The following is a 23,911-nucleotide window of genomic DNA, read 5'->3' on the forward strand; positions in this document are numbered from 1 at the left end:
ACCAACACAAATAGCTTCAGTGTTCCTCACCTCCTAGGCCTGGATGTAAACTCTGTGGCCCCTGGTTTGGTGGTTGCTGTTGCATCACCATGAAGTTAGGTGGCACGTTTCCCTGTTGAACCATAGGATTCCGACCTGGAGAGCTGACAGGCTGCTGAAATCCCTGGGGAAGTGGGTTATTTTGAGGTGGCCTTGGTCCCATCTGCTGCTGAGTTTGGTTAACCGTTGGGGAGGATGCAGGGGATCCCTGCTGGAAGGAGGAGGGGGAGGAGGCAGGAGACTTGTTGGTGAGGTGGGGCTGCTGCAGGGGGGTTGGGACCCTGGAGGGCCCTCCCTGCAAGTTCTTCATCTGAGGAGCTGTGAACTGGCCTGGGTTGTTCATCTGAGGAAAGTTTGTATGGGCTTGTGAGGCTTGCTGGCTGCCAAAGGGATATGGAGGGGGAGGGTGAGAAGGTGTCTGTACCGTGGCTAAGGATGGTCTTGCCTGGAGTTGCTGTTGCATTGGGCCAGGCAAGGGAGCCTTCTTCCACCCTTGGTTTGCAGTCATTGTTCCCAGAGAACCCTGGGCTGGAGGAGGCTGAAGGGCTCCAGAAGGCAGCTGGTTCCAGCCTGGAGGAACAGGCACCTGAGTTGGGGCAGTAAACTGGGCTCGAATTCCCTGTGGCTGTTGCTGTTGATGTTGCTGTGGGGGTCTTGCCTGTAGCTGCTGCTGCTGCTGCTGCTGCTGCTGCTGCTGCTGCTGCTGCTGCTGCTGCTGTTGCTGCTGTTGTTGTTGTTGCTGCTGCTGTTGCAGCTGGGAAAAAGTAGCTGGGTTCATTTGTCTGTTCAAAGGGACAGGCTGCATTGGGTGGTGTGGGGGAGCTAAAGATCCTGAGGGATGACTTTGCTGCTGCATATGAAGCCCAGAGACGAGTGGATCCATTGCATCTGTTTAAAGACAGTCAATAAAGCAATAGTTAAATTACTGCAACCGCAACCTAGATCCCAGATCAGTAGTCTTGGCATTCTGAAAATTCAGAATAAAATCTGTTACTATACTATTCAACAAAATGTTCCTGAGCAAAGCAATATACCAAGATAACAGAAAGATGAATCTTGTCTAAAGAGTTTATGGTTCAGAAGTGGATGTAAGAGTCAAACAAAATGTGGAGAATGACATTTTCAACCATAACTCAGGGAACTATGTTTATTAGTTATGAGAAAATAAAATATAACAAAACAGTCAATTGCAATAACCTAACAATCTTAGACAAATTTCTTCATTGTAAGTCTATCAGTGCCTCTAATATGCTAATTTTGAGTCTTCAGGCGGGAGGGTAAAGTATGATGCATTTACTAAATTTACTCAACCACAGAATTTTCTGTCATGGAGTATGTTGCAGACTAAGTAGGTAAAGGAAACATTAAGAATGTTGGGGTATAACTGAGAAGAGAATAATTAGAAATTCTTAAGAAGAAATGACTACTTTTAACTACAAGAAATTAAGGTTATTTATTTATTTATTTTTAAAAGATTTATTTATTTATGCATATAAGAACTGGGATACAGGTCAGAGGTATGGGAGGGTGAGAGGATTCACCAGAGACAGAGTGGGAACAGAACAGGCAGATTGACTGAGATACACTACTGAGGGGAGCAGCAGGTGAGACACCATGTGGGTAGCTCCCTGGCCGGCCAGGGATTGAACTCGTGCTGCAGAGGCTGCAGATAGCTTCATAGTGTTGTGTTTAACCCCTTGCATCACCAGGAAGGCCCAAGGTTAATTTTTTAAAGATTGTGGCATTTCAGTTGAGCAGCTGGAATATGGCATGAACTGATTTTTGTAATGCTATGTGCATGGGGTTCCAGATTGGAAGTCGTTACCTGACTGAGAAGCAGGGCGAGGAGTCCTGGGCTGCAGTTCTGAATTGGGGCCTGGTGCCATCATAGAAGATGTCACATTTCCACCCTGGGGTATCATAACAGGGGCAGGGCTGGTCATCCTTATTAATCCTAGAGAAAAAAAATCCCCAAAATATAACACTGGAAATGGTACAATATTTGCTTTAATGAAGTATTTCAAGAATATGAAAAGGTATGAAAAACTTCTGTACCCATCATTTATCTTGCTGTGACTCTGAATGTTTTGCCCTGTCTCCTTCAGATATATATGGAGATGCAGCAGAAATCCCTTACTCCTTTTTAATTTCATTCCATTTTCAATGCCTTATAATTGGGGTTAACAGTTCCATGCATGATTGTTTATATTTTCTACACATGTAGGTTTTTTAAAAAAGGACTGCTTTTAATAAGTGACACCTTACTACATGTACTCCTCGGTATGGATTTTCAGTTATTATTTTTTGATACTCATAATCTTGATTGCTATAATAGTGCTCCATTTTATGAATTTCTAGGGTCCTTCCTTCCACTGCAACTTTTTATTCTTTCAGTTTTGCAATGTAATGTATTTGTGATATATTCCTATGGATATGTGTGTCTTTGGACTATATAGTTAGAATTGCTGAGTTTTAAGATATAAGCCTCTACTAGATACTGGCAAAGTGTTCTCAAAAAGTGGTTATACAATTTATACTCCACCTAGCAGTTTGACAACTTCTCTTGCCCTAATTTCTGATACTGTTAGGCTTTTTAGGATTTAGCACCTATGTCCATAGAGAAAATAATCTACAATCATCCTCTTTTATTATCTTTTGATTTTCTGGTATCAAGATTAACATAACTTCAAAATAAATGATTTGGAAGGCATCTTTCGTCTATTACTCTGGAAGAATATGTGAATCAGTTCTTTAAATGTTTAATAAGACTAACCTGTAAAACCATCTGTAACTTTGGATTATATTAATTGATTCTTTCCATTTTTAAAGTAGTTACAGATTCTTTTTTTTTTTTCAAGTTTTCTATGTCCTAACTCAGCTTTGGTAACCATTTTCAAGAAAATCGTTAATTTGGCAATGTTTTCAAATTTATTAGCATAAATTAACATACAGGATATCCATGTATCACTCTGAGGTACAGTTCACATACTATAAAAGCCACTCTTAAAGTATATGCTTTTCATTCTTTACATTGCTTGTGTCTTCTGTTTTTTCTTTAATTGTCTTACCATGACAATTCTAGTTGTCTTTTAAAAGAAACATCTTTTGGTTTTGCTGCTCTGTTCTATGGCTTTTTTTGATAGATACTTTAGTTATCTCTGTTCTTTATTATTTCTTTCCAAAAAACTACCTAATCAGTCTGGTGTTCTTTGTAAGTCAAACACTTAGCTTGTTAATTTTCAATTGATGTTCTGCTCCAATATAAGTTATCTGAGAGTAAAAATTTTCTTCCAAAGATGCTTTTAGACTTGTGGCAGGCTTTGGGGCCTTGCTCTGGGCCAATCCCATTTGGATGGGCTTTTATCCACGAGGGGACGGCTAACTTTGGGTGCTTGATTTAGAAACTCTATTCTTTGCCTTTCCTGTATTGTTTCCTAATTGTATTAAAGTTCCCATTAAAGTCTCAAATTTTTTTTTTCTTCCAAGTGCTGTATTGGCAGTATCTCATAAATTTTGATTAGTACTATTCTCAATCTATTCTAAATATTTTCTAATGTTCATTATAATTGCTTTTAAAAAATTCAGTGAATATTTAGGATGTATCTTAAAATTTCTCTAAATATGGGATATTTTGATTTTTGGAGGGAGGCACTGAAAATGTAATTGCACTATTGTGAAAGAACATGATCTGCATGATACCAATATTTTGTATTTATTGAAACTTGCTTTTAGAATAAAACATGGTCCAGGGCCTCCCTGGTGGCGCAGCGGTTGAGCGCTGGGTTGCGAAGCTGCCCGCAGCCTCTGCAGTGCCGGTTCAATCCCCAGCTGCTCCCCGGCCACCGGAGGAGGGTCCCACATGGTGCGCGGACCTCTCCTGCCGCCCGCTGCTCCCCTCAGCAGTGTACTTCAGTCCTTCTGCCTGCTCTGCTCCCTGCTCTGGCGAATTCTCTCACCCTCCCGCGCTTCTGACTGTACCCAGTGCTTGTATAAATAAATAAATATTTAAAAAAAAAAAAAAAGAATAAAACATGGTCCATTTGTATAAATGTTCCATTTGCGCTTGAAAAGACTTGCTTCTTTAAATACCCACTATATCGAAACTACTTTAATTATGTTATTCAAGCTTTCTTTACCCTAATTTTTTATAAGCTTGATCCATCAATTACTAACAGAGGTGTATAAAAATCTCCCCTAACATTTGCTATCTCCCTATAATTTTGCCCATTTTTGCCTCACACATTTTGAGGCTAGGTTATTAAGTACATAAAAGTTTAGTATCTTCCTGATGAATTCATCTTTTTATATTATACAGTGGCCCTCTTGTTCCTCAATAACGCTTTTGTCTTAGTCTGTTTTATCTCATAAAAATGTTGTAGTACTGTTTAACTTGGTTAACATTCACCTGATTGCCTTTTCATCTATTCTTTTAACTATGAAATAAGTCCTTATATTTCTTAGGTTTTCCTTTAATAGCACATAAATATGAGATTATTCAATCTGATTAATCTTAATTGCTTTATCAGTGTTTATAATCCATTTATTTGCCTTTATTAATAATTATTGGTATAATTTATTATTTTATGATACCACTGGTTTTTATCCTTTTTTCTATGCTCTTTTCCTATCTTGAATTTTATCAGATATTTTTCATGATGTCCTTCCTCTCTCTCCTCTACTATTAGTTTATACATTCTATTTTTTTAATGATACCTTTAAAATACTTGACTTAAAGTCTAAAGACAATACATGAGAATCATTTTACTAAGTAAGTCAATGCTTATTTAGACTGACCCCATGTGTATAAATTATTTAGCTCACCATTCCTTCTAAAATCTTATTTATTCACTCTTAGGTTAATTTTCTTCTTCCTGGGCCTTTCCTCGTGGCGCAGGTGGTTGAACGCAGTGCTGTGAAGCTGTCCACAGCCTCTACAGTGCGGGTTCAATCCCGGCTGGCCAGCCAGCAAGAATCCCACATGGCACAGCAGACCTTTCCTGTCTCGCCTGCTACTGCCCTCAGCAGGGTATTTCAGTCTGTCTGCCTGTTCTCTGTCTCTGGTGAATCCTCTCACCCTCCCACACATCTGACCTGTACCCGGGTTCTTGTATGCATGAAAAAATCAATCTTAAAAAAAAAAATTTCTTCTTCCTGAAGTACATCCTTGAGCAGTTCAATTAGAAAGGGTCTATTAATGGTAAAATCTCAGTCTCCTTGGAAAGGCCTTTACTTCATACTATTCTTGATAGTATACTTAGGCTTAAGATTCTAGGCTGTCAATTACTTTCTCACCACTTTGCAAATATCATTCAGTGTATCCTGGCTTCCAATGTTACTGTTGAGATCAGCTGTGGGCCTGATAAATGATTGGTTTTTATTCTGAGTTTAACATTCTATTTTTCAAGTTCTGAAGTTTACAATTTGTGTCTAGATGTGGATTTATTTTTATTTGTAGTGCTCAGGACTACTGGGCTTCTGAATCTGAGGCCTACAGTCTTTCATCAATTCTGGAAAATTTCAGTCGTTCTCTCTGACTAGTGTTTCTCTTCAATTTTTTTTTTCTTTTGGAACTCTTACCCGCCATGTTAAACCTTCTCATGTTATCCTTCATGTTTCTTGACCTCTCATTTTTTATGTCATTTTTTACCCTGCTACATTCTTGGTAATTTCTTCAAATTCATCTTCCAATTCATTTGTGTCTAATTTGTTGAATATAAGCTATTCACTTTTAAATAATTGTTTAACTTCTCTAAGTTCTGCCCCCATGCCCCCAAATTCTCTTTGTTTTAGAAGACTGGTTTTTTCCTTATGATTTTCATAATTTTTTAAAAAAAGATTTATTTTTATTTATGCATACAAGAACTGGGGTGTAGGCCAGAGGTGCAGGGGGTGAGAGAATTCATCAGAGACAGAGCAGGGAGCAGAACAGGAGAATCTACTGAAATATACTGCTGAGGTCTGCTGCGCCATGCAGGTTTGCTCCCTGGCCAGGTACTGAACTCAGGCCACAGGGGAAGTGGCTGGCGACAGCTTGATAGCTTTGAGACTTTAAATCCTGTGCCACCAGAGAAGTCCTGATTTTCATAATTTAAAATAACTTATCTATAATTATGGATTTAAAAAATTTGGATACAAAATTTAAAAAATTTAGATCTAAGCTAACTTATAGTAGGCCTGAACTCTGAGAAGTTTGTAACAGCTTAGGTTGAGGATGTACTCCTCCAGAGCATCAACAATTATTTTATTTATTTTTTTAAAGATTTATTTATTTTTACAAGAACCAGGGTACAGGCCGGATGCACGGAGGGTGAGAGGATTCACCAGAGACAGAGTGGGGAACAGAGTAGGCAGACTGATGAAATACACTGCTGAGGGGAGCAGCGGGCAAGACAGGAGAGGTCTGCTGCGCCATGTGGGACCCTTGTTGGCCGGTCAGGATCAAACCCGCACTGCAGAGGCTGCAGACAGCTTCACTGTGCGGCGCTCAACCGCCTGTGTCACCAGGGAGGCCCAGAGCGTCAACAATTATAACCAGTCTAAAACTACTTAATGTCTTAGCTTGGCTGTTCCTGGGTCATTTACATAATACATTAAACTTTCAACATGTGTAATAGCAGACAAGACAATTCCACCACCATATCCTCCAACCCCCCACCTGGAATCCAGGTCAAGAGACACAAGTCTCCCTGTGCCATAGGGTAAAGATTTCCAATCTACTTTTCCCTGAAAATTCTGATTCATCAGGGATTCTGAACTCTTCCTTTTATATATGGATCCAAGGTAAGGCTTTTTCCTTCCTGGTCATTAAAATTCAAATCCCCTGGCCCATACAAAATCTTCTCACTTGCTTATTTAACTTTTCATCTTTGACTTCTCTTTTTTGCCCTGGGGATGTCCCTTACTTTCTTACAAGCTCAGCTGTGCATTAAATACTATGTTTTATATAGCATTTTTAGGTGTTTTTTTGTTGAAGAGGCAAATGTTTATCTGTTGAAACTGGATTTGTTTCTGAAGAATCTTACCACATTAAAAAAAGTGGTAATTAGAATGTTCTTAGGAGATAAGAAACAGATTTTTTTAGTCTACAATTGGCTTCGTATTCTCAGAAATGTTACATGCTGACTACATGCTCAGTAGTGATACTATAAAGTATATTCCAGCACTAGGTGGGAATCTGGCCTAGATACATGATTCTCAACTGGGAACAATTTTGTCCCTTAGGGATATTTACCTCTAGGTAATATCTGGAGATATTTTTGGTTAGCACAATTGCAGAAAAGGGGTGGTAGTGCTATTGGTAATTAGTAGATAGAAGTGAGGGATGCTGTTAACCAACCCACAATGCACAGGAAAGCTCACCACAACAAAGAATTACTGTCTCAAAACATCAGTTATGACAAGTCTGAGAAACCATGACTAAATGACTAGAGTATCCCCACTCGGAATTCTGTAAAGGTATAATAAAAAAGAATATGGAGTTTGTTTTAATTACAAAAGTTGACTGGTTATCAGTCAACTTTTTTTTGGCAATGATAATAGGAGAGTAGTGCTAAGAATAATTGACAATCTAAGACATTCTAGATATATAATTCCAAGTCATTTATTATTATTTTATAAATTAAGTTCTCTTTCCCTAGGAAAGCCTTTATTTTGTTTAACTTAATATTAAATTTTGTTAGCATCCACTGTTCCAATGGATAACACAGAAAATATTCCTAAAGTAGGCTTGGCAGTAAAGAGATATATAGGGGTGGGGCCTCCCTGGTGGCACAAGGGGTTAAGAAGCAGCACTATGTTGCTACCTGCAGCCACTGAAACACAAGTTCAATCCCTGGCCAGGGAGCTGACCCACATGACGCAGCAGACCTCTCCTGACTCGCCCGCTGCTCCCCTCATCAGTGTATTTCAGTCAATCCGCCTGTTCTGGTCCCCACTCTGTCTCTGGTGAATCCTCTTTACCCCGGCACTTATGGCCTGTATCCATATGCATAAATAAATAAATCTTTAAAAAAAATACGCAGGGGTTAAAATGTTACCGTGACTACAGACCATTAACTAATTGATAATTCCTGAAATTTTATATTATATGCATTATTGCAACCAGTATCCTTCATTAAATACCAATCTACCCTAATTTCATCCCAAAGCTTCTAAATTTCCTATGTTGCTAAGAACTCTATCACTGTAATTTATACTCATGTCCCAGAGATGCTCAGAAATTATGCCTGCTATTTGCCAGACAGTAGCTTAGAAGAGCTTGCTGTCAGTGTGCTGATACTGGTTTAATGGAATCCTAACATTTTAAAGTTGTAAGTGCAACTAAGGCTGGTAAATATTAAGTCATTTAGCTAACATTGAGACTAGAACCCATATTTCTTGACATTCATTCTAGGTCTCTTCATTCTATATTCAACATGGCTAGGCTCTTCCCATACTTCTGGCCCTGGTCACCTAAAATCTCTCAACAAGCTGCCTTAACATGAAATGCTCAGAAGAAATACATCTACTGATTCCCTACCTATCACATTGGATATTTTACATTTACTGTATTATTTTACTCCACAACAGCATAATAGTGTGTGTCCTGACTTACAACAGGAACCCAGTAAATGTTTGCTACTTGGCTCAGGGTTCATCTAATTTCAAACATCAGCTCAAAATATTGTAGGCATTATTATCTCATTTTGTAAGTGAAGACAGCTTTTGCTTGAAGAAGAATAATAAGTAGCTTGTAATAGTAATAAGTAGGTACCAGTAAATGGCAGTGTCAGTGTAAAAACTTAGTTTCAATTCTATAAGACCAAGTCTTCAGATATAATTTAGAACAATGGCTTTATAAGCAATAAATGTCCTTACACATTAAAAAAAAATAGAAATACATTTCAGAAACAAAACAAAACAAAAAAAAAGAACAATGGCTTTATAAATTGAGCTTTTCCTTAAGAGCTACTACGATAGGTGGGGAGGTAAATAATTTGGTATAGTTTAATGTGCTTATTCTGCTTTAGCCACAGCTGCTGTGCTTTTGGGTCTATTTGAATAAAAGATCCTATGCCAGAAAAAGTTTGAAAGCCACTAGTATTGTGAAAAGAATACTGTAGTAGGAGTTAGATCTGTGATATTAGCCTACTCAACCCTGGACAAATTGCTTCCTTTCTGTGAGCACTTCAGCTTCCTTACAGTTTTAAATGAGACAGCCAACTCAATTCTAATATCCTGTGATTCACAGAATACTGAGTTCAATCTTTATAAAAGAAACTTCAGGGTTAGCAGAAGAACAAACAATTTATGATTCAAATTCTAAATACATAAAATCATTCTCCTACTATTTCTATAGATTTTATATAAGCACTTAAGAACTCTCAGTTCAGAGAAAGTGAAAGTTAGAAAGCTACATTCTCCACCATACTATAAATATCCTGAGAGTAGAAAATGCTTTATTCATTTCCATTTCCGAAAGTTAGCATAGTTCCTATCATACACAAGAATGCAATAAATGTTTGCTGCGTTGCTCAGTGCTCATCGACCTTTAAGCAAGAGCCGAAAAGATTGCAAAGACTAGATGTTTCATGTACTGTGACATTAGCCTCTAAAAGAGACTCATGTTTTGCTTTCCTGAACCAGGAAACAGATGTAGGTATGCCAGGATCCCTTGCCTATCTTGTAAGAATCAAATGATTATACATTAAAGCCAAAAAAGGAAACTAGCAAAATGTAAGATAACTGAATGGGAGTTCTCACCTGGACCACCTGCCATGGGGAATCCTGTCTCCATCCTGACTGAATTTGCAGTTCCCATGGGCCCATTCATTCTCACATCTTGGTTTCGGTTCTGAGCCAATGCCAGGTTGATAGCACCTTCCCCTGAAAATGACAGTCAAGTTAAAAAGGAAATCATCAAAATACATTGTTAATAAATTTTGTTAAAGACAAGTACAGAAGAATGAGCTTCAGTTTTCTATGTTTTTTGAAAAGTTCTAAGTTTATCAACATAAAAAGGGTGGGTTCAATGTTATACAGAATCTTTCTTCAACCTCATCTTAAGTTTATTTACATGAAGGACAAGGAGACCAAGACCAATGCTCACAATAGAACAGATGGGCAATCATTAACGATGTAAAGCATCAGTAAAAAGCTTGGAACTCTGAATATTTATTTTCAATCAGTTCATCATGTGTGTCTGTTCATGTGTATGTGCGGAAACTAAGAAAATTTTCTAAGAAAACCTCAATATTCTAGATTATCTCTTGGTAATCTATAATCAAAGTAGGAATATTAATGAAGAAAGAACTTATGGTAGTATGTGGACACTGCAATATTTATGAACAAAATACTATTAATGCCCATGAGCTATTTTCAATAACAAGCAATATAAACAGATATTCAGTAGAAAACTTCATGCAATGAAGGATGGGTTACTATTAACCTACCTCTGAAACATCTGATAGGGTTTTAAATGCTAACAAAACTTATCTCATTGGACCCTCATAATAGGTTGGTAAGTAATGTCATGAGGAGAAGTATTACAATGAAACTAAACTTAGAGGTCACTTATATCTTAATTAGCTTTAGATCTCTGAAACAAGTTTTGGGATGCTTCCTGTACCAAACGTAAAATTTTGATTTTTGTTACTCTGGAAGACAGCACCACCTTGTGGAAAACGAAAAGTACAACTAGTCAATGACTGAGGAATAGAAATGATATCAGAGGCCTCCCATACCAGTGGATTCTGGTTTACAGAGCCAGATGATAAAGCAGGAACTAAGGAGGGCACAACAGTTTCCTCTGTCTTGTCATTGAACTGAGAAAGGTCATCTTTCTGTATTAAAGATTTTAATCAGGCAGGTAGGTTGGTCATAAGGAAAAATATATCCTACCAATATGGGACCAATCACAAGGGACTTTAAGATGTTCTAAGTTGCCGATAGAAGTCAGGAGTAAAAGAGAAAGGAGAAAAAAGAAAAAGAATATAGATCTTAAAGGTTTCCATTGAAGGGAAGGAATTATTAATAGACTGAACTTGCTAAGACATTCTAAACAGAAAGGCTATTGTTCTTGAAATGGACATTAATCACATTTCTCTTTAAAATTGCTCCATTGCTGCCTACTGTTTTAGAAATAAAAATTAAATTCCTCAGTAGGATATATGAGGCTTCAAATTAATCATCTAGTCCAGTGCTGTTCAACAGAAATATAATACAAGTCGCACATGTAATTTTACATTTTTTAGAAGTCACAGTAAAAGGTAAAAAGAAACAAGTGAAATTAATTGTATTTTATTTAAGCTGGTATATCTAAATGGGTATCATTTTAACAGATAAGAAATTATTATTATTATTTTTAATTAATTAATTTATTTATACAAGCACTGGGTACAGTCAGAAGCCCGGGAGGGTGAGAGAATTCACCAGAGCCAGAGCGGAGAAGAGAACAGGCAGAAGGACCGAAGTACACTGCTGAGGGGAGCAGCGGGCAAGGCAGGAGAGGTCTGCGCGCCATGTGGGACCCTCGCTGGTGGCTGGGGATTGAACCGGTGCTGCAGAGGCTGCGGGCAGCTTTGCAGCCCATCACTCAACCCCTGCGCCACCAGGGGAGGTCCAACATATAAGAAATTATTAATGAAATACTTTTTACTCTTTTTGGGGAGAACTAAGTCTTCAAAATTCAGTATGTATTTTACATTTACAGTACATATCAGTTTGGACAATTCACATATTCAGTACCCAACAGTCACTTACAACTTATGGCTACCATAAATGAACAGCCCAGGTGTGGCCCCTATCTACCTCTCATACCTCAAGTCACACTATTTTCTCCTTTGTCACATAGATTCAGCCTCAGTGGTTTTTTTTTTTTTTTAAGATTTTAGGCACACAAACCTGCTGCTTACCTCAAGGCATTTGTACATGTTCTCTCTGCTTATAATAGTTCTGTAGCATCATAATTTCCAATTTTCACATTATCTTAAATGTCACATGCCCAGAAAGACTTCCAATTATCTTATGAAAGTTTGAACCCTTATTAGAACATCTTGCTATTTCTTCAGAGTACATCTCATGTATTTACATATTCATTCACTTATTTTCTTGTCTGCCTCTCCCATTATGAAAAGGGTAACCACAAGCCTGCCCTAGTTCTTTTACAGCTATTGTCCCAGGGCAGTTAATAATAGTACCCCCTTTTACTCTCACAAGTGTTCTCATGATGAATTACATGATCACACCACTTATAGCCTTTATATACAGAACAGTGCCTGCTACATGGTAGGCACTTTTTAGCTATTTATTGAATATATGATGAAGTCATCTTATCATAAACTTACAAAGAATTATAGGCACTTTTCTGAATGATAAATGCATTCCTGGAAAATTCATTTTGTCAAACCTTACAGTGAAAGGCTTATGGGGAAAATAGTTTTTGGGAAAATTCAAAACCTATATGACTTTGTAAACAGAGCTCTATTAAAAACAGTAATTGGTGGAAACAACATATAGAAAAATACGAGAATTGAAATCCCTGATTAAAGGTATGAGATAATGTAGATGCACTGGAACTCTGAGCCAGTGGGGTTGCCATTAAGATAGGCACAGGAGGAAGTGCAACTTGTTACAAGTTGAGAGTTATGCAAAGCTGAAGGTGCATTTCTGAGTGTAAATTTTCATTCTTAATTTTCTTAATATAGAGCTGAGAGAACTCCCATCTATGCAGCAGCTGAGCTAAAGGCTTTTTTTCTTCTTATGGATAATTATCCTTGTATTCCCACTATGTCAGCTCCCTTGCCTAGGAAAACCCATTATCAATAAATACCATTTCCACATTATACTATTATATTCCCTTATTTGTAAATTGGATATAACATGCAGAGAACACTACTGCTCCCAAACTTGTTGATTATTGGTTGACAAACTACAGGGGACCAAATCTAACCTACTGCCTGTTTAAAAGTATTATTAGAAGACAGTCATGTTTGTTCATTTATATATTGCTTAAGGCTGTTTTTGTACTGGCTGGCACAGCTGAGTTGTTGTGACAGTGATATTATAGCCAAAAAGTAAAAAAAAAATGGGGCCTCCCTGATGATACAAGGGTTAAGTTTCAGCACTATGAAGCAATCCTCAGCTACTGCAGCACAAGTTCAATCCCTGGCCAGGGAGCTGACCCACATGGCACAGCAGACCTCTCCTGTCTCACCCGTTGCTCCCCTGAGCAGTGTCTTTTAGTCTATCTATCTGCCTGTTCTGCTCCCCACTCTGTCTCTGGTGAATCCTCTCACCCCCCTGCATTTCTGGCCTATACCCCAGCTTTTATATACAGAAATAAATAAAATTTTAAAAGTGAAAAATTATTCTCTAGTTCTTCACAGAAAAGATTTGCAGACTCTGACTTTAAATCAACATGAAGTCACAAAATGTCCTTAAAATATATGTTTCCCTACCACCCCCTGGCAAAACTCAAAAAAGGGAGGTACAATCTATTCTCCATTCCGCACAATCTATTCTCCACTCCACTGAAGAATTGTTAGGAGGACAATCTGTCCCGGCAGCAGACACCATGACAATAACACCACCTCCTCTTACAACTTATGAAGACATGAGCCCATAACCAGTTTCATAAAAGCAACAGCTGCTGGCATCACTTTCATTCCTGCCTGAATTCCCAGGGAGTATAGAGAGAAAAGAGATCAGCTTTTAGAATCACATGTGTATCCTAAAAGTTAGAGACCTTACCGTAATGTGATAATCACTGCCATATGTGAATTTCATAATTTTTTAAAATGTTATCTACTTTGCTTTCCTTGCTGGTATTTATGTTCTAATTTATGGCAGTAAGAATAAAGCGAGGGCCTCTCCGGGTGGCGCAGCGGTTGAGTGCTGGGCTGCGAAGCTGCCCGCAACCTCTGCAGCGCCGGTTCGATCCCGGGCCACTGGCGAGGGTCCCACATGGCTTGCAGATCTCTCCTGCCGCCTGCTGCTCCCCTCAGCAGTGAACTTCCTCAGTCTGCCTGTTCTCTTCTCCGCTCTGGCTCTGGTGAATTCTCTCACCCTCCCGGGCTTCTGACTGTACCCAGTGCTTGTATAAGTAACATAAAATAAATCTTTAAAAAAAAATAATAAAGCGAAAAAATACAAAACAATAAATGGCAACCAGCATCTTTTAAGAACTTGTATGTAAGTGGGTCTGATTAAGAGAAGAAGCTGGTCTTTCTTTCTCCGGTGGAAAATATGATCACGTAAAGTTCCAAAGCCTTTTTAACTTAGGTAAATAGGTAATAGAGACTATAAAAGGCCTGGGGTTTTTAAGAAACTGCTGATGTGATCTATGAAGTAGAAACAGCCTACACAGTGTTATTGTATCTGACAGCTGTTTGACTTCCATCTTCCTAATAGTTCATCCTATATACCGCTGTGAATTGATTTTACTTTTCTGGATCTTTTTAGACAATTCAACATTTTTATTAATAAACTGGTTGTTGTTTAAGTTTCTATTCCCTTGTTTATCAAATGAAAGAATTTATCCCATTTCACTATCTACCTATGAACATCTCTAAGTAATCTTTGTTCGTATTCCCCTCTTGGATATAGCAACCTATAGTGCTAGATTGCACAAAGGAAGATTTAGGTCCTAAGCAAGTATAGGTCATGAGGGCTTGGCTCACAAGTGGAAGGGAGACTGGAATAGCTGGGTGCTACTTTGTTTGCATCAACACAGGAGAGAGAGTTCTATTTCACTGAGCCCCCAAAGACAGAACCCACTTTGTGCTCCCCTACATTTGGTACTTACAGCTCTCAGAGATTTGCATCTCTCAGCAAGTCATGAGCTCTTTTTGAGTTCATATGGCAAGGACCATATTCTATTTATCACTGTATACTAAGTGCTAAAGCAAAGTGATGCTACTATATGTGAGTTTTCCATGCTTTTACTCAACATATTTACTAAGAACCTAACATGTACCAGGTAGGTAAACATAAAACTGTAATCAAAACCATATCTGGTTTGCAGTCAATAGGGAATAAAGCAATCATCAAATGACTGTCTAATGAAAGTGTGAGATAAATGATTTGAGAGAAAAAACAGAATTTGGTGAGAGCATATAACAAAGGACTCTGACTTAGTCAAAGAGTTCAAAAAGTATATCCTCAAGAAGATTTAAGTTGAGGCACCTCCCTGGTGGCACAAGGGGTTAAGTCGCAGCACTATGAAACAATCTGCAAACATATGCAGCACAAGTTCAATCCCCGGCCAGGGAAGTGATCCACATGACCCAGCAGACCTCTCCTGTCTCACTCGCTGCTCCCCTCAGCAGTGTATTTCAGTAAATCTGCCTGTTCTGCTCCCCGCTCTGTCTTTAGTGAATCCTCTCACCCCTGCACCTCTGTCTTGCACCCCAGCTCTTATATGTATAAATAAATCTTTAAAAAAAGAGATTTAAGTTGATACCTGAAGGCTAAGTAGGTGTTAACTAAGGAATGGTGGGGGAATAATATCCATACAGAGAGAATATCAATGAAAAGGACTAATGGCAGGGGGAATAACTCCATATTCAAGGTACCAAAAAACAGCTGGAAAGACTGGCATATATAGCAAGGAAGAGAGTTGTACAAGATAAGGCTGGATGAAGAAGGCAGTAGTCAGACCATGTAAGGTCTGAGGTTATAGCAAGGAGCCTGGTCTTTAAATTTTGTGAAAAAGAACAAGCAATAGCAGGGTTTTAATTTATGTGTATACAGAATATTTCCATTTTAAAAGATCACTCTAGCAAAATATTTTTTAAAAAGAATACTGCTACAAAAGGATTGTTCAGGGCCTCCTAATTTCTGCTAAATGAATAAAGAAATACTAAGGCTTATTTGGTATAATGAAGCAAATGAAATCAGACATTCTTTAAAGAAAAATTATTTCTTGGTCATGGTGCAAGTAAAATCAAAGTCACAGATACTATCAGCTAAAATCACCCTTGGGTGGGAATAACATTTGAGGTTATGGATGCTGAAGCATTAGGACCCAACCACAGCCTCAATTCCCCTTTAACCTAAAGTGCTACAATATGAAGCACAGGTTATACAAGTTACTTGGCATTCTGAAACATAAGCAAAGAAGAATGGCAAAGCAACAAAGAAGTTATATAATATCATGTTATATTCTACTTTTGTTATGATTTGGTTCAGATGGGCGCATGGCAATTAAAAGACCTTCAATCTGAACGGAGAGAATTCCCAGATCCCGAAGCTGTTGGTTGTTGCTCTGAGCCAGGATCCGTAGCCGCTCCGCTGCTTCCCGGGGGATGTTGAAAGTCACACGCACACTATTCCAGGGCTCCACCTTCTGTACCTTTAACTTGCTGGATTCTTGGTTGTGGAAAACAAAAGAGAATAATATTAGCAGTCTTTCAGCCACCAGAAGACATGGAATAAACCACAAAAAAGGAAAAGAATAATGCAGAACACTAGCCTGAAGTAACTGAGAGCTTTAGACTTTGGTGTTACATAGACTTTAAGTCTAATCCAAGCTTTACCACTTCATGGGTGACCAGGAACAAGTTATTTGACCTTTCTGAAACTTTCTCTTCTCTAAAACCATGAAAAAAACTACTTCATGACATTGTCAGTGCTAAATGAGGTAATATTGCCAAAAACTTAGCATGGGACCTGTTACTGAACAAATGGAAAGCAGTAAGATGGATTATAGAACTTAAGAGGAGAAAGACAAATTTAGATAGTAGAATAATATCTACATCTGGACTTAGTTCAATTTACATAAACTGAGAAGCAAAAAACATTTAGGTCTCAGATTTCAGGTGAAATTCTATTAAAATACTGCATGCAGATATATCCATGGTAGGATATTAAGAAATTTGCAGCAAAATATCCACTAAACTTCTTTAAAGAAAGAGCACTAAAGAGCCTCCCCATGGTAGGCGCAACGGTTGAGTGCTGGGCTGTGAAGCTGCCCGCAGCCTCTGCAGCGCCTGTTCAATCCCCAGCTACCAGCAAGGGTCCCACATGGCGCGCAGACCTCTCCTGCTGCCCGCTGCTCCCCTCAGCAGTGTACTTCGGTCCTTCTGCCTGTTCTGCTCCCCTCTCTGTCTCTGGTTAATTCTCTCACCCTCCTGCGCTTCTGACTGTACCCAGTGCTTGTATAAATAAATAAATAAATAAATAAATCTTTTTTTTTAAAAAAAAAGAGCACTAAAAAGGAAAAGAAATTTACTTAAAATGTTAATATTAAATTTGAAATTCTAATATGCACACTTAAATATTTACTGAGTATCTCTGTGCAAGTTATTCTAAGACCAAGAGCAAACATTTCCCCTATAAATGCTTCTATTTAAGGAGGCTTAAAAGTTTTGATTCTTTGTATCTCTGATTTTAAAATCTTTTAAATAAGAGTAGCATTTTCACTGAAGCATGCCAAACTGAGGGGAAATTTAACAATTAGCTTCAGTTAGGGGATATGAAAGCAACAATAAACAGCATATGCCAAGTGTGGCAGTAGTCCCAACCTACAGCCCAGGTGTGCAGTAGGCTATACCACCATCTAGGTTTATGTAAGTGCACTCCTATGTTTGCACAATGATATTACTTAATGTATCCCTGTTGTTAAGCAACACATGGCTATAACTGAGAAGGTATTACTTGTAATTATATTTTACAGATGGAAAGCAAATCCCTGGCCCATTTAACTAATTTTCCCCAACAATCTCAAACAAAAGAATTTCCTTGTTTGGTATAAACTCAGCCAAATTAAATCTTTTTTAAAATTTTTTTTTTATTTTAAGAAGTGCAGTACAGGTCAGTTGCAGGGGGTGAGAAGATTCACCAGAACAGGCAGATATACCAAAATACACTGCTGAGGGGAGTAGCAGGCAAGACAGGAGAGGTCTGCTGCTCCATGTGGGCTGCTCTCCAGCCAGCCAGAGATCAAACTCGCACCACAAAGGCCATGGACAGCCTCACAGAGCTGCGCTCAACCCGCTGCACCACCAGGGAGGCCCTAAATTAAATCATTTTTATCCTTCATTCTAATACTTTTTTAAAGATTTATCCATTTATGCATACAAGAACTGGGGTACAGGCCAGAGGGGTGTGTTTGTGGGAAGGATGAGAGGATTTACCAAAGACAGAGATGGGAACAGAACAGGCAGGCTGACTGAAACACGCTGCCAAGGGGAACAATGGGCGAGACAGGAGAGGTCTGCTGTGCCATGGTGGCTGCTCCCTGGCCAGCCAGGGATCAAACTCATGCTGTGATATCTTCGTAGGTTGCGTCTCAACCCCCTGCGCCAACAGGGAGGTCCCCTTTCATTCTAATATTAAGAAAATGGTCAAAAAAGGGCCTCCATGGTGGCACAAGGGGTTAAGCACTGCACAATGAAGCAATCCGCAGCCTCTGCAGCGCAAATTCAATCCCCAGCCAGCCAGGGAGCAACCCACATGGCGTAGCAGACCTCTCCTGTCTCACCCGCTGCTCCCCTCAGCAGTGTACTTCAATCAATCTGCCTGTTCTGCTCCCTGCTCTGTCTCTGGTGAATCCTCTCACCCACCCCACCCTGCCCCTGCATCTCTGGCCTGCGTCCAAGCTCTTGTATGCGTAAATAAAGAAATCTTAAAAAAAAAAAAAAGCATTGCTAAAAAAAAAAGATACTCAAAAAAGAGGGAAAAAAAGATAAATAAAAAGAAAATGGTCATATAGATCATCTATTCTAAAAAATCAGAAATATCAATGGATAGGAAAAAATATGTGCAGTGTGTGTAAAGGCCCTTTTAGTTCCAATATTCTTATGTACTGAAAACTAACTCATCCAGATATGGAGGTCACTTGTTTTAATGTGGAAAAAAAAAAAACACTTGCTAAACGCAATGACATGACACAATCATAACAATTTAGAAAGGATTAGGCAATATTTATTCCAAGTCTATTTTACAGGTGAGGAAAGTGACGTGATTTGGCCAGATTTATGTGGCTACCTAGTGGAAATTAGAGATGGCATTAAAATTCAGTTCTGATTCCCAGGTCAATTTCTTTTTCATGACACCTATGCTTTCAAACAGTAAAAGGCAGGAATCTTGGGGTCCTAGTTCTGGAGTACAGGTATTACAATACTTCTCAATTAGTAGAGTACTGGAATCTTGTACATGGTCTAGACAAATATCAAATTTACTTGTGGTATTATCTAACTGTTATATGGTTACAGAAAATCCTTCAACATAGCTATATTTTATCGAGTTTTTAAAACCTCCATCAATATTGGAGAAGATTTGACTAACAGTACTTTTTCAATATCTGATTATCACTATATATCTAGGTTTGATAATTTATTTAAAAGTATTTAAATAGAGCCTCCCTGGTGGCACAGGGGCTAAAGACAGTGCTGTGAAGCTCTCATCAGCCACTGCATCATGAGTTCAATCCCCAGCCGGCCAGGGACCAACCTACGTGGTGCAGCAGACCTCTCCCATCTCCCCGCTGCTCCCCTCAGCTGTGTATTTCAGGAAATCCACCTGTTCTGCTCCCCACACTCTCTCTGTAGAGCCTCTTACCCCCGCACCTCTGGCCTACCTACACCCCAGGTATTGTATGCATAAACAAATAAATCTTAAAAAAAATAAAAGTCATAAACTGATTTAGCAATTTAAAATTAAGAAAAAAATGTGGGTAATAAGAGCAATGAACAATTTCTGGCACAGCTAGGCTTAGTATATATTAATACCATGATTATGGTGACAATGATGGTGATAATTGCATCTTTTTTTTAAAGATTTATTTATTTATACAAGAACTGGGGTACAGATGTGCGGAAGGGTGAGAGGATTCACCAGAGACAGAGCCAGGAACAGAACAGGCAGATTTATTGAAATACACTGCTGAGGGAGCAGCAGGAGAGGCAGCAGAGGTCTGCCACGCCATGTGGGTTTCTCCCTGGCTGGCTGGGAATTGAACCGGCACTGCGGAGGCTGCAGACAGCTTCACAGCACTGTGCTGAACCCACTGCGCCAACGGGGAGGCCCAATTGCATCTTTAATACAAAATTATCTGGGCCTCCCTGGTGGTGCAAGGGGTTAAGATGCAACCTATGAAACTATCCCAGCCACTGCAGCACAAGTTCGATCCCTGGCCTACCAGTGGGGAGCTACCCACATGGCGCAGCAGACCCCTTCTGGCTCGCCCAATGCTCCCCTCAGCAGTGTATTTCAGCCAATCTGCCTGTTCTGTTCCCCACTTTGTCTCTGGTGAATCCTCTTACCTCCCACACCTCTGGCCTGTACCCCAGTTCTTCTATGTATAAATAAATAAATCTTTAAAAAAATGCAAAATCATCTAATACTATGCTAAATAAAACTATTAATATACAACACAGTAAAAAAAAAAAAAAAACTGTGAAAAAATGGTAGCATCCTTCCTGATCTCAAATCCAAAATAAAATAAAATAAAAAAATCTAAAGCTAATTAGAACTCAAGAAAATCAGGATTTGTGATAAAAAAGTAAAAGTTAGCTTTGTAATATGTTTGAAGGGATTAGACAATTGTGCTAAATGAGAAAAGATGGAGAACATCTAAACCAAGGTTTTAAAACACAAATGCCCATTTTAGACAGATGATCTAAAACTGTGAACAAGTGTGATGAGGTGAGAGCCTGCCCTCAATAGCAGCTGCTCCTCACAGCACCATCTGAGACAGAAAGAGAGCTCAACATTATCAAATCTTTCCATTTTAAAAGACAAATCCAAAATCTAGCTTTATATGTATAAAAAAGACCTCAATGTTTAAAGCATTGGCAATTAAATGTGAAAAAGAAAAAATTAAAGTAGGCCTTAACACATGGATGCAGGCTGGATCCAACAGGCTGTTAGTTCTCTGATCTAAAATTTAAGAAAACAAATTACACATTATAGGCAGAACTATGAAGCAAAAGATTTTTCTAAGTGTTAAGAGGGCTTAATGATCTATTCTAAATTCTTCATTTTACAAGTAAGGAAAATGAAGATCAGAGTGAAAAACAATAAATAAATTAGGGTCTGAGAATTAGTTCTATCCTCCAGAGCATATTATTTATTGTTCACTACATGAAACAATATTTTATTATTTTTAGTTTCTCCACATACTTAATAGAAATGCAACCTTTTCCTTTAAAGAAATGTTGTAGAGGTTAGATCTCAGCACTATCAAACTATCACTGCTGTGGCCTGGCCTGAGTTCCATCCCGGCCAGGGAGCTAACTCACATATGGTGCAGCAGACCTCTCCTGTCTTTCCCACTGCTCCCCTTAGCAGTGTATTTCAGTAGATCTGCCCATTCTGCTCCCCACTCTGTCTCTGATGAATCCTCTCACTCCCTGCATCTCTGGCCTACAACCCAGTTCTTCCATTCATAAATAAATAATCTTTAAAATAAAAAAACAGGGCCTCTCTGGTGGTGCAAGCAGTTAAGTCTCAGCACTACAAAGCTATCCGCAGCCACTGAAGCACAAGTTTGATCCCCGGTGAGGGAGCTACCCACATGGTGCAGCAGACCTCTCCTGTCTCGCCTGCTGCTCCCCTCAGCAGTGTAGCTCAGTCAATCCACTTGTTCTGTTCCCCAGTCTGTCTCTGGTGAATCCTTTCACCCCCTGCACCTCTGGCTTGTAACCCTTTCTTGTATGCATAAATAAATCTTAAAAAAAATAAAATAAATCAAAATGTCAATTTTGCACTCAAAATCAGCCTTTCAACCTAGTATAGTGAGATTTTATTTCATAAAATTCAAGATAACTATGAAAGGGCAACCATTTCAAAGAGAGTAACAAAAAAAAATTAAAGCAAATTACCCATGTGTAACAAGTTGGGCACATTTTCCAATATTGTGTCCAATTTCCATTTGAAATCTTTATCATCTATATTTCCTTTGAAGGCCACAAAGATTGTGGAATCCTCCAAAATACTATCACTTTTTGTGTCATCATCTTCTAGTCCAGAGTCAAAATCCATCTCTGAGTCTTCCACTGTTGATGAACACAAGGAAGTATAAATGTCTTCTAAGTTTTGAAGGTCATCCAAAACCATGGTGATTATTATTCCAGAAGTATATGCCAAGTGAACAATTAAAAAACCTTTGAAAAGAGAAGATATAAAGAGGGCATTATGATGCACAACTATACAATCAACAATGTATAATCCATAGTTATGCAAAAACTGTATTGTAGATAAGTACTATAAAATTAAGAAATTACTTTTAATTAAGATATTCTATAATAGTTCATAAAGATACTAGAAATAAAAATACATCCATTTTAAACAAAGGTTCCTTTTATTATAATATTTATGTCTATTATATGCTACCTTTTCCTATACCTAGGATATAGGGAGTGAACAAGAGATCACAAGAAAAAAAAAAGCCAAGTATTTTTTGAGAATTAATTTGTATAAATCTTTGGTTGGTTACCCAGATCAAGATGCTCCCCAGAATCCCTTACTTTGATCTGACAAAAGCTTCAAAGGATCCAAGGTTTATAAAGCCCTCCTCTTTTCCTGACATGAAAGCACAGCTTGACCCAACTATAAACATTTAGGACTATCTAAAATCCTAAAGTCTTTCATAAGAGCCAATTTAAACAACTTTTAAAAGGTTATTAATAGTGGTATAGTTGAAAATAATGATTCAGAAACAAACATTTAAAAATACTTTGAGGAGGGCCTCCCTGGTGCATAGGGGCTGTTTCAGCACTATCAAGCCACTACAACATGAGTTCTATCCCTGGCCAGGGAGCTAACATACATGGCACGGCAGACCTCTCCTGTCTCGCCTGCTGCTCTCCTCAGCAGTGTATTTCAGTCAGTCTGCCTGTTCTGCTCCCCACTCTGTCGCTGGTGAATCCTCTCACCCCCCACACCTCTGGCCTATACCCCGGTTCCTGTATACATAATCTTTTTTTTAAATATTTATTTATACAAGAACCTGGGTACAGGCCAGAGGTGCGGGAGGGTGAGAAGATTCACCTGAGACAGAGCGGGGAACAGAACAGGCAGACAGACGAAATATACTGCTGAAGGGAGCAGCGGGGGAGACTGGAGAGATCTGCCGCGTCATGTGGGATTCTCCCTGGCCAGCTGGAATGGAACTTGTGCTGCAGAGGCTGCGGACAGCTTCATAGTGCAGTGCTCAACCGCCTGCGCGACCAGGGAGACCTATAAATAAATAAATCTTAAAAAATAAAAATACTTTGACGCAAACAAAATAAGTGGTTAACGCATGTTTACAGAGGCAAACCACTATGTCTAGGGCAGAAGTAAATTACTTTTTAACTTTTAGAGAAGTCACCACATTTTCTGCTATTTTCAGTTATGCTGCCTACTGAAGAGTGTATGTATTAAAGATCAGACCATGTGACCCCTTTCTCCTTAAATGCTGGAATTAAAGCTCACATTTTTAATCCAAAAGTGAGTAAATGAATATTAATTTTCAGCATTCATGTTAAGCAAAAAAGGCATGGAAACATAAGAACCTCACAAAAATCTTGTAATTTAAAAAATTCCTTACATACATAAACTATAATATCAACTTTTTTTCTAAAGATGTGTAAGAAAAAAAGGATTGAAAATAAATCCACCAAAATGAATACAGTGATTGTGCTAGGTAGGTAAGATTGCTGGTAAATGTTCTTTTCCTATTTTCCAATTATGCTATAAGTCATTAGGGAAATGCAAGACTAATATGCTGTAATAAGAGTATAATACTTTCATAAATGAGAAAACATATAGCAACTTCTAAAATTGTACAACTTCTCCTTTTAAAATAGTCACTAAACTTCAAGAGCAAAGGTTTTCCAAAAACCAACCTAAGCAAGCTTACGGGAAAAATTCCTCTCTTATAAGTTAATATGAAAAGAACAAAACAAAC

The 23,911-nt window shown here is 38.5% G+C and overlaps 1 protein-coding gene across 2 annotated transcripts in view; it reads right to left on the minus strand.

Moving 5' to 3' along the window:
- NCOA6 (nuclear receptor coactivator 6) overlaps positions 1-22,092 on the minus strand; it is a gene marked incomplete at both ends in the record, with an annotated part of 56,088 nt that extends 33,996 nt beyond the window's left edge. Inside the window, 5 exons of one of the 2 annotated variants that reach the window (XM_084246930.1) lie at positions 31-927; positions 1,865-1,993; positions 9,781-9,903; positions 16,231-16,386; positions 21,843-22,092. In XM_084246930.1, coding sequence (XP_084103056.1) covers positions 31-927; positions 1,865-1,993; positions 9,781-9,903; positions 16,231-16,386; positions 21,843-22,077 — 1,540 coding nt within the window. The remainder of the gene's footprint in view (positions 1-30; positions 928-1,864; positions 1,994-9,780; positions 9,904-16,230; positions 16,387-21,842) is intronic. The other variant, XM_084246931.1, reaches the window with a different exon arrangement.
- Between the last annotated feature and the right edge of the window lie 1,819 nt (positions 22,093-23,911).

The sequence above is a fragment of the Talpa europaea genome, assembly GCF_964194135.1.
Source record: "Talpa europaea genome assembly, chromosome: 11".
In the NCBI taxonomy this organism is placed as follows: Eukaryota; Metazoa; Chordata; class Mammalia; order Eulipotyphla; family Talpidae; genus Talpa; species Talpa europaea.